Genomic DNA, 10,115 nt, shown 5'->3' on the forward strand with positions numbered 1-10,115 from the left:
TTGCTTAGACCTCCAGGAATAAAATGAGGGCGATAATGGAAGCATTTCGTGGCAGTGCCTAGGATCTCCGTAGTTATTTTCCAGGGCTCCGAAAGACACAAGTAAATCACAAATACAGCTGAGAGGCAAGTGGAGTCTCCCGGCTGGAGGCCCGGTGTTGCAGGCGCCCCTGGCAACTCTGGAAGCCAGGACTTTGGAGGCTTCCATGGCCCCGGGCCCCTCGTTGGGTCCTGAACGCTGCTGTGGCGGCGACGCGGGCGATATCGGTGTCAGGGAGCGGGAATCCGGAGCCGGGAGCCTGAGGGAGCACAGACGGTCCCCGGACTGTACTGTACCACTCGGGCCCAGGTTAGCTCGCCTCGTCTGAGGCAGCTTCTCTTCCACTGACGGTTGCGCAAGCGGGGCCGAGAGACTGGGCTCTGTTGGGCCCCCCTTTGTTCCTGAAGCTTCCTGTTCTGGGAGGCGCCCTGGGAGGCCGAGAAAACGCCGGGACCCAGCACTTAGACCCCCTCTTTCCACTGGCCAGAGATGATTTGATGGTGCCCTTCGGGACCTCCTGGCGAGGGACCTAGGCAGAGACGCCCAGATGAGAAACCGGGCTCGGCCCAGGGCTCTTTCCTCCCTAGTAGCCCCTTGTCCCGAGGTCGGGGAGCGCAGAGGCACTAGCACAGGAGCTCCGGACGCATTCAGGGCGCACCCCGGAGCTCCGGAGCGGGTTTGGGCAGCCTTGTGGAGCGGGACTGTGTGTGTGCAGTGCGTCCCGCTCCACCGCTGGTATTGGCTGTGTGTGAGGTTTTGTTTTGTAAGAAATAAATGCACAGACTCTTGCAAAGCTCCGAGCTCCCCTGAAGCTGCAGAAGCCCCCAGATGGGAGCAGGCGGAGAGAAAAGTTGGGGAGCAGGCGAGGGCAAGGGGGCAAAGCCGAAGGAGGTTGCAGCGCTGGCCTGGTCCCTGCCCAGGGGTCTACTGGCCCGCTTTTGCCTCTGAGTCCTCCCCGCTGGGCTGCGTGGAATTGATGAGCTTATTTTCCTTTTTCCACTTCATGCGGCGGTTCTGGAACCAGATCTTGATCTGGCGCTCGGTGAGACAGAGCGCGTTGGCGATCTCGATGCGGCGGCGCCGCGTCAGGTAGCGGTTGAAGTGGAACTCCTTCTCCAGCTCCAGCGTCTGGTAGCGCGTGTAGGTCTGGCGGCCTCGGCGCCCATGGCTCCCGTACACAGCACCTGCGGGCAGAAATGGCCGGGCGCCGGTAAGCCAGGGCCTAGACAGCCGACCCAGTCAGCCCAGTGCCTCCCACAAGGGGCCTCCTGCCTGGAAACCACCCCGCGTCCACTCCAGCCTCTCCCACTATATCTGGGGCCCAAAGCGGACTGGATGGGAGATTATTTCATACCAAGCGAGATGTTTTCCACCTAAAACGACTTGAGGTTGGATTTTATTGCTTTTGAAAAATCTTCCTCATAGGAAAACCATTACAAGCAAAATAGAATGGGCACTCTTAATTTGGGACACTCAAGTAGTGTTTTTGTGGGGATGCAGGGTGTGTGTGTAGGTGTGTGTGTGTGTCTGGGGGTGGGTGGTGTGGACCCTGTAAGTAGTGTACACACTCTGAATTCATAGTGGTCTCTCAGGATGCTATTGTGACCAGCCATGCCAGAACTCAACACATTTTTTGGAAAGTTAAAAATGGTCAGCCCTCTCAAATCTTTACACATTCTCCCAAATTATATGACCCTTCTGAGAAATGCAGAATCCATCAGGGATAAAGTAGATTTTAATGCAAAACATTGTAATTTTAACAATCTTCATTAGGCTCTGTCCTAGGGAATTCCTAGGAGTCTTTGGGATTTCCTGTCAAGTCTTTGGAAACCAGAGTCTAAGAGATGGAGCTATAGATAGTCTAGGATTTCTGGCAATGTAGGATTGTGTGACTGTCTGATCTGGTACCAAAGATGCCTAAGGGTGGTGGGGGTCCCTCCAATACAGGTGTATGAAGCTCAGGCATGGGCTCAGAAGAAGGCAGAACTTGGCTAAGAGTGAGCAGTTGAGTGGAAGGGGGAGGAGGGGAGGGAGGAGAGAGAGAAAAAATCCTGAGTCTGGGGCTGTGGCCCTCCAAGGCTTTGGGGAGACACTGGAAGAGGCCAAATGGCCACCTCTCTTTGTATGGGTTTCTGAGGGGCTAAAAGGAGAGGGGATTGGGAAGCAAAGGGTATTTATCAGTGATGCGGTACAGAAGGCCCTCTGGCTTGGGAAGCTGAGCAGGGTAACTGGGATGCATGAACAAGGCAGTCCTCCCCACCAGTCCCCCTCTCTCTTCAGGCTGTCCCTGTCATAGGTCTCACATTTGTGGCAGTGTCCTCATCCTCCCCTAAGGTGTCACCTTACATGGACACTGGGGCCCTGCCCTTCCTTTGCCATTGCCTGATTGCCCCATTGGGAACAGATTTTTTCTTCTCTTTTAAGCAGCTGAAGAAACTTTGCTGGTTCTTTTCTCCTATCTTTCTCTCTATTCCTCTTTCTACTCTATTTCCTTCTTCTTTCTCTTCCTGCCTCCTTTCCCCTCTCCCTCCACTGTCTTGGGACGTGCCTTACCCGCGCAGGAGTTCATCCGCTGCATCCAAGGGTAAACGGGGCTCGTGTACTTCCGGTCGGTGCCTTCGTCATGGAGTGCTTTGCCCTGCCCGCTGCTGCTGTCGGGTTTGTACTGCTGCTCGGGAGAAAAGTGCAGGTAGTCCCCGGGGCCCCTCTGCTTGCCACTGCCCGAGGGCGAGGCGCCACTGAGGTCCTTATCAGAATAGAAACACGAGGCCCCGTACTCGTAGGATGCCCGGTTGCAAGCCAGGACCGAGTTGGACTGTTGGTAGAAACAAGGTGAGGTGTACGTCTTGTCCGGGAGGCTGGACGCCCCATAAGAGGCCGGGAAGGGCCTCAGAGCGTCATAGCCGGCCTGGTAGAGGGGCAGCTGGCCCAAGAAGGAGTCCTGGCCGCTGGGCAGGCTCCCGGGGAAAGTAGGATTCACAAAATAGGAACTCATTTGCGCGCCCCTCTGCAGGACTGTGATTTGTTGTGTATTAGTACATCTGGCTATAACTATTAGTAGTCATCGAACTGGTTTGTTTCTGGATGGCCGAGCGCCAAAAGCGACAGCAGCAAATCGCACCAGCTGACGCGGCAGCGGCCAATGGGAGCGAGCGCCGGAGCCCGCTCCCCGGGGACCGCGGCGACCGAGGCAGCAAAGTTACAAACAGCCCCCAGCCCGCCCGCCCGCCGCCCGCCCGGCAGATTAATGGGCGCTCATAGCCAGCCGGCCCAGCTCTCGGCTCTCTTCCCGAACGCCAGTGGCGGGCACGGCCCGTTCAGGGGCGAAGAGATCAGGCCAGAGTAGGGACACTAGCGCTGGGGCCGCCACAAAGGCCCCACCAGGCTCCCTCCTTCCTCCTCCCCTTTTTGCTTTATTGCATTTTGCAGGTTACCCGCCCCTCCTCCTCTAAACAGGAAACCTGAAGGTCCCGCGCCAGGAGGGGCGGTGACAAAAGTGGCTTTGCTCCCAGCCGACCCGCACTCCAGGCACGGCCCCGAATCGCCCCTCCCCTAGCGCTCCCCTATTCGTGGGTGCGAGTTCTTGAGCTGGAGCCCGGGCTCTCAGAAACCAGGCCTGAACTCCCTGCCCTTCACTCCTGCGCCTTAGGAATCGGTGAACTCCCTTAGTCTCTCCTTCTCCACTCTCACCAGGGACCTGGGCCTCGCAGGCCAGAGCTGAAGGCTCACCTCGAGCTGACCAGGACTCAGCCAAACGCAGGTTCTTCCCACCCATTCCCTTCTCCACATACACATCTTGGTTGAGTCCCAAAGGGCTCAATAACCCTAGCCTGCCTGGTCTCAAAGCAGCCTTTCCAGCCGGGCGTCCCCATCCCACCTTTGAATCCAGAGAATTGAGAGGCCACAAACCACTCGTTTCCACAAGAAAGAACCGACAGAGCAGCAGCTGGCCGTGAGACTGGGCACCTAAGCCAGCCGAGGTACCTGCTCCCTACCCAGCGCCTGGGGACTCGGCATCCGTGGGGAGAACCGCTCAGAGCTGAGGCAGATAAAAATCCAGGTGTAGAATCTCTCTGTCCTCATTCCAGAGGCGCAGGAGGCGCAGGGGCCCTGGCCAAGCTGGGCACAGAAGGCAGCTCTGCGGGGCCCAAGGCCGCGGGGATAATTGATGAGCCCGGTTTCCGGGGCGCCCGACAGCCAGCACTGTCCTAGGGCCGTCCTCTTTACTGCCCTTCCTGGGACCGCGGAGGGCTGCCGCCCTGCAGTGGCTCCAGAACCAGGAATGTTGTCTCACTGGCTCCAGAAATCCTGAATTGCTTTCACTGTTGTCCCAGGCCTGGCTGTCCCCAGACAGGACAGGAAAAGCCTGTCCTGGGCTGCTCACTCTTGCCTGAGAGGTGTGCCTTCGAGATAGTTGACTTTTACAGCACATGGATCAATCTCGTTTTGTAAAATGTAATAGCAGCCCAATGGCATTTTTACAACTGTGGTTGTTGGGCTTGTAAAACCCCTTGAATTAGCTTTAAAAACCTCAATTCCGTGGAGGTTGAAAAAAGACTACGTGATTTGGACGGATTTCTGGAGATTGTTTACAAGATCTGTAAAACTCTGGCCAGAGCAGGCTCTCGGGGTTCAGAACTTAGTGGGGAGGGGGCAACTGGCAGTGTTCCGGTAGGAATCTAGTAATGACTTAGTCTTCCTTGCTTTCGATTCTTTTGGTGAGCTCTCCTCCCCCCAAGGGAAAAAATTGGAAAAGGACTGGCCTAAGGTCGACCTCCACAGAGTCCAAGAGGCACTCCTGGAAGGCGGCTGCTAGCCCTGCAATGGGGGCAACCCTGGAAGCCGGGTGCCTGTTCCCCAGTCAGTCCAGCCTGGAAAGGGTTTCCTGTGCAGATAAAGAAGGGCTTCGAATGAGAGGTTGGAATTGGGCGGATAGAATCGAACATTTCCACATTACTTCAGGGAAATAATTCAATAGGTGAAAATGAAAACTCGAGTCAAAAAATTAAAAGGGACTTTAAAAAATAGCTATTTGAAGAAAATCATGTTTGCGTTATTTTTTCTTAAACAAAATTATCAGACAACAGTGATTTTAAGCAAGTTATTATTTAAGATGAAAACAACTGTTTTGGAGATGTCAATCAATGTTTACATTTACGATTTCCTTTGCATTCCTCCATGTCCCACACAGTGTTGGGGTCGGTGTCAATTTACTATGATTATTGTTTGTCATGCCTTGACCAGGATTCTCGATCTAATCATTGTTCCAACTAACAGGAGAATTTGATTTCTCAGCTAAGAGCCAGAAAACATATTTCTAGCTTCTGTAGGCACTAAGATGGAAAAATATACATTACATTGGAACCTTTACGTGTTAGTCAAGGTTAGTGCATATCATGTTGGCAGCTGACCAATTTATTTTTCCAATCGGATATGCACACATAGGGGGGCGTGTGTGTGTGTGTGTGTGTGTGTGTGTGGAGAGAGAGAGAGAGACATTCCAGCAAGAATAGGAACCCCACACCCTCCAGAGCCTCTCCTGAGATGGTGAGAATGGCCACCCCAGGGCTCTCTCTTTGCCAAAGCCACGCAGAAAGCGACTTACCTTTCAGTTTCTCTCCAAGGGAGGGTAGGATGGCGAGCTGGGCCCCACTGTCTGCCCTTGCCCTGGTTGCACATTGAACAGCTCCACCTCCGCCAGCCTGGAGGGTGGCCTGAGATTATGTAGGTGTGGGACCTTGAAGGCCACCTCAGTCCAGCCAGATCGCTAGCCAGGCCACAGCCCACAGCGCACAGGTGCGGCCTCTGCCCTTCACAGGCCCTCGCCAGGAACCAAAGCCGGCCTCCTTTGCCATAGCCAATCCTCCTCAGGGCAGCCAGGCCCACAGGCCTCAGGACTACAGGTAGTCTCTCCGATTTCACAGTCCCAAAGCCAGAGCGTTCCCTGAACCAGCGTGTGCCCCCAGGGCGCCTTGGGACCCGCAGCTTGGACAGAAGCAGCCGTGACGTGCCAGGCGGCCTGTGCAACCAGTCTCCATGGTGCTGGAGTGGGCGTAGGGGGAGGACCCGAGTCTATACCGGCGTCCAGCTGCGGTCAGGGGTGGCCGAGGCAGAGAGATTTCCCGGCCAAATAGGCTCAGGGTGATCGCCCCCCAGGTTCCCTTTCGTCCCCCTCTCCCCTGCTTGCTGGAAATCTCTGAGGGGCCCGTACAGCAGTCGGCCAGGCTGTAAGAGGCAGGCTGCGGCCGGCGCCGGTCCCGGCGACCGCCACAGCGTGGCAGCAGCGAGCGCCAGCGCGGTCGCAATAAATAATCCGCCCGCGGCAGCCGCAGTCAGGAAGCCAGAGGCCCTAGGATGCAAATACGCCGCTTTATCCGCCCTGAGCGCACCCAGAGCACGGGGGAACGTCCCAAACATCCACAGCCCCTTCCTATTTATCTAATGCATACCAAAATATTGTCTCAAGATGGGGAAACAACAACCCAAGCCAAAAACAAACAAAAAGAACCTCGGGCTCCTTTCTTTTCTCTGTCCGGGGAGTTCCTGGGGCAAATCTGGTCTGATTGCACACCTAGGCCGAGCTACAGTTCGAGCCTCCGCGCTAAGAAAAGCCACCGCCAGCAGCACCCTCCGCGCTTCCTCCCCGGCAGCTCTACAGTCCTCTCCCTGCTCGCAGAAGGTGGGGAGTGCGGTCACCAGTCCGTTGCGCCAAGGTGGATTGGGGGGGGGTCCCCCTACCGCCCAGACTCGATTTGCATCCTTCTTTCCACCTTAGCTGCGGGCCCCTGCCACCCGCGCTAACACCATAACGTCCTCTGCGCCGAAACTTCCCACCAAGTAACACCCAATTAACCCCATCCTCTCCTCCAACACAGAATTCCACCCACGCACCTATTCCCTCTCCCAGCACTTCAGACACCTCTCTCATCGAAAAAGTGGGCGAAGGGAAGCCGGCAACGAGCGAAGAACTCTGGTCGAATTAGTAAGTTTTTGTCTGTTTTCCCCATTCTATCTTTCTCTCTGAAACCACTTCCCTGGAATAGAAAGTACTGTGATGATGCTAATAAAATGCCAGTGGATTAATGCACTTTGCCCTCACCTCTTCCCACCTTCCCAGGTCGAGAATGGTCTCTTGGAGAATCCAACAAAACCAAATTAGGCCATGAATGGAAATAAAATCCAAACCCAAGGGGCTAGCGGGAACACAGAATGCGGGCCACTTCATTTTGGGCTTCACGGGTTCGCTGGGGAAGGGGAGAGAGAAGACCCAAGGGCTGCTGCCCTGTGCCTGGGCGCTGTGCCACGGAGGGCCGAGGGAAGGCGGGCACTTACTGCCAAGGCGAGCTAAGGAGGGGAGAGAAATGTGTGTGTGTGTGTGTGTGTGTGTGTGTGTGTGTGTGTCTGTGTCTGTGTGTGTGGACGTGTTTGGGTTGTGGTGTGTGATGGGGTGAGTGTGAATGGGTGAGTACGGGTGAGGGGGAGTATGCCCCTCTTAAAGCCTCCCTGGGTACCCTCTCGCACCGCTGCCGCTGCCGGCTGTCACCTCACCACCTTTGCTCCTATCTCCTCCCCACATGTCTCACCTTCAGATGGCGGCTCCCAGAAGCTCCTGCCCCTCTGACAGCTGTCGCTTGGGCAGCCCGAGAGACGAATTGTCCTCCTTCCTGGTGCCAGAGGACGCAGGAAATTAGCCAGGTTGTGAGTTGCAAAGCTGCCGCCAAGGCGCCGGGAACTGGGCGCGCCCCACCTCCAGCAGGAGCCACCAGGCCTGGTTTGGCCTGGGCTTTCCCTCGCTCGCCATTGCCGGACAAAGCGCAGCCGAGCCGGGCTGGAAGACAGAGCTCCGAAGCAGGCAGGATGGAGCGGAGCAAAAGAATGCGGCTCTATTCTCGCAAGGGAAATTATAAAAAAGTTCATGTTCACGGTTCCCATCCACATGACCGACAGCGGCCAATGGAAGGGCCGAACAACTCATAAAGTTGTATTGCAAAGTTGTAAATTTTCATAAACAACAACGGATTTATGACCCTTTCCCCATCACTGAGAGGAGGCAGCTCTTACACCGGCGCCATCTTACCACTGAGGCCGCCCCGACTAGGGGCCTCAGGTTTTATAGACCCTTTTGGGCCGGGTTTTATTAAAAGAGCCCTAAGAAGCGGGCCCAACCCAGGCAGGAGACTGGAGACGAGGTCTTACCGGCAGAACACAGGATGCTCTGAGCTGCCACCACAATCCCTCGCCCTTCGCCTCTCGCCTCTTCCCCGCACCCAGACGCCCCTGCCCGTGCCCTGGCAGTACAACCCAGCGGGGGTCTGCGTACTGGCCCCTACCCGCGCCACCTACTGCAGTGTCGGACCCTGGGGCGCCCTCGCCTCGGCTGCAGGCGGGGTGGGGGCCTTAAAAATCCTATTTCCTAGCCTGGGGCTGGGTTCAGGGCGCCTGCGAAATCCGGAATCAGTCGCTGCGTAAAGCCCCTTTCCAAACCCACTGCGCAGTCTTAGAGGAAAGGGTGGATTTGAAGTTTCCTCGTGGAATTTATGAAGGTTTTTAGGGAGGTTCATAGCATATAACCTATCTACCGAAGATTCCGTTTTCAAGGAATCTAGATGTTAGCGCACACACAAAAACCAGATAAACGTCTCTACACGGAGAAAGGCACATACACAATTACGCACTCAGGGACGGGCATACACTCTATTGTGGGCACAGAATGGCATGCAATTATGGACACACAGAAACACATGCACCCAATTATGGACACTAAAATATACGCAATTGTGGAATTAGGAAAAAATACACACACAGATACATACAGAAAAAATAAGCACATACTCATACAAATACACATACAAAATACATAAAAAGAGACATGACGCCAATACATGGGCACCCAACACTTGGACCATCACAAGGTCAGCCACCCCACTTTTGCTTCCTCACTGCCTCTTGCCCTCCAGCCATGCTCACCTCCCCTTTCACGTCCCCTCTGGATAAAGCAGCCCACATTTTTCTTTGTCACCAAGCATCTTTATTTTTCTGTTACATAAAACACAGTTAACTGGGCTGGGAAGTGTGCCTTCCCTGAACCCCAGGATGTAGCTGAGGGAGATACAGGACAACACGGGAGATGAAGGGCATTGAGGAAGGCATTGGACCTCCCCACTCACTACAGTTAGCTCAAGACAACACACCATGCTACAAAGTCACCCCAATAACACATTCTTTCCAAGTCAAGACGCTGCCCTACAAATGAACTCCAAGACTATAGAAATGACCAAAAAAATCTTGTTCAAATATACAGTATTTGTTATTATAGGAAACGTCAGGGTGTACATATTTAACACAGCTGAACAGCAAGATAGGGGAGCCAGAGGAAAGGACAGTGAAGATGGGAGCATCTCCACAGTCCTACTAAGCAGAAGCTAACCCAGAGGTCTGCAGCCAGCCCAGGAACATTCCCCTCCAGAAGTGGGGGGTGATGGGCCTGAACTTTGGGTGCCAAGCCAGAGAAGGAGGGATTCTAGGGTGCAGCACTTATAATGCTTTTTGGAATAAATATATTATTTTTCAATTTAAATAGATGCCAATACCCTGGTCCTGGACCTCAGCACATTCTCAGGGCAGCCTCAGGGACCCCAAAGTCTGCCAGCTATAAGCAGCAGGGGTCTTTCCTGGGAGCAGTCGGCACTAGGTAGCAGGCAAGCCAGCCAGCACGAAATAGGTAGTTTTAGGGGAGTAGGTAGTATTGAGATTCACGTTCTTGCGGGTCTGGGAGGGTGGCGCTGGGTGTCTGCCAGTGTTGGGATACATAGGGGCTTCCTGGGAATGGAGGCCCTCTGGGGCTGGATACATAGGTAGTTTGGGGGTGCCTCGAGCGGAGGCCTGTGCTAGGTAGTATTTTGGCCGCGCCAGCGCGGGGCCGGCTAGCCTGGGACTGGGGGTGTCTGTTGGGGTGGTCAGAGACGAGGGAATCCAAGGCGACCTAGTCTCTGTGGCCGCTCAGTCCAGAAAAGTTGGGAGCTGGAGTGGGTGATGGGGAGGGTAGAATGCAGGTTGGGGACTAGGTTTTCTGGTTT

The 10,115-nt window shown here is 54.9% G+C and overlaps 2 protein-coding genes and 1 long non-coding RNA gene across 5 annotated transcripts in view; 1 reads left to right on the forward strand and 2 right to left on the reverse strand.

Annotated features, from left to right (window-relative positions):
- The window catches only part of HOXA3 (homeobox A3), a 46,383-nt gene extending 38,465 nt beyond the window's left edge, over positions 1-7,918 (reverse strand). For 2 of the 3 annotated variants that reach the window (XM_017527038.2, XM_037737928.1), the window contains exon 1: positions 7,623-7,711. The gene's annotated coding sequence lies outside the window, so the exon portion shown is untranslated. Of the gene's footprint in view, positions 1-7,622 lie in introns of all 3 variants that reach the window. The other variant, XM_017527039.2, reaches the window with a different exon arrangement.
- Positions 889-3,229, reverse strand: HOXA6 (homeobox A6). The gene is made up of 2 exons (XM_017527047.2): positions 2,593-3,229; positions 889-1,223 (listed from the first exon to the last, which is right to left on the reverse strand). The coding sequence occupies exons 1-2, from the start codon at positions 3,032-3,034 to the stop codon at positions 964-966; spliced, it is 702 nt and encodes a 233-aa protein (XP_017382536.1). The 5' UTR covers positions 3,035-3,229; the 3' UTR covers positions 889-963.
- LOC108303263 lies at positions 2,573-8,038 on the forward strand. The gene is made up of 3 exons (XR_001824756.2): positions 2,573-2,728; positions 6,915-7,021; positions 7,629-8,038. It is a non-coding gene; the product is annotated as an uncharacterized LOC108303263 (long non-coding RNA).
- Positions 8,039-10,115: the final 2,077 nt, after the last annotated feature.

Source organism: Cebus imitator, unplaced genomic scaffold (assembly GCF_001604975.1).
Source record: "Cebus imitator isolate Cc_AM_T3 unplaced genomic scaffold, Cebus_imitator-1.0 Scaffold45, whole genome shotgun sequence".
NCBI lineage: Eukaryota > Metazoa > Chordata > Mammalia > Primates > Cebidae > Cebus > Cebus imitator.

Bases quoted from the DNA above. Each gene is read 5' to 3' on its own strand.
- HOXA6 (XM_017527047.2), bottom strand. From the start codon at position 3,034: ATGAGTTCCTATTTTGTGAATCCTACTTTCCCCGGGAGCCTGCCCAGC. The intron at 1,224-2,592 runs GTAAGGCACGTC...TTCTGCCCGCAG, and splicing joins GCGGATGAACTCCTGCGCGG to GTGCTGTGTACGGGAGCCAT.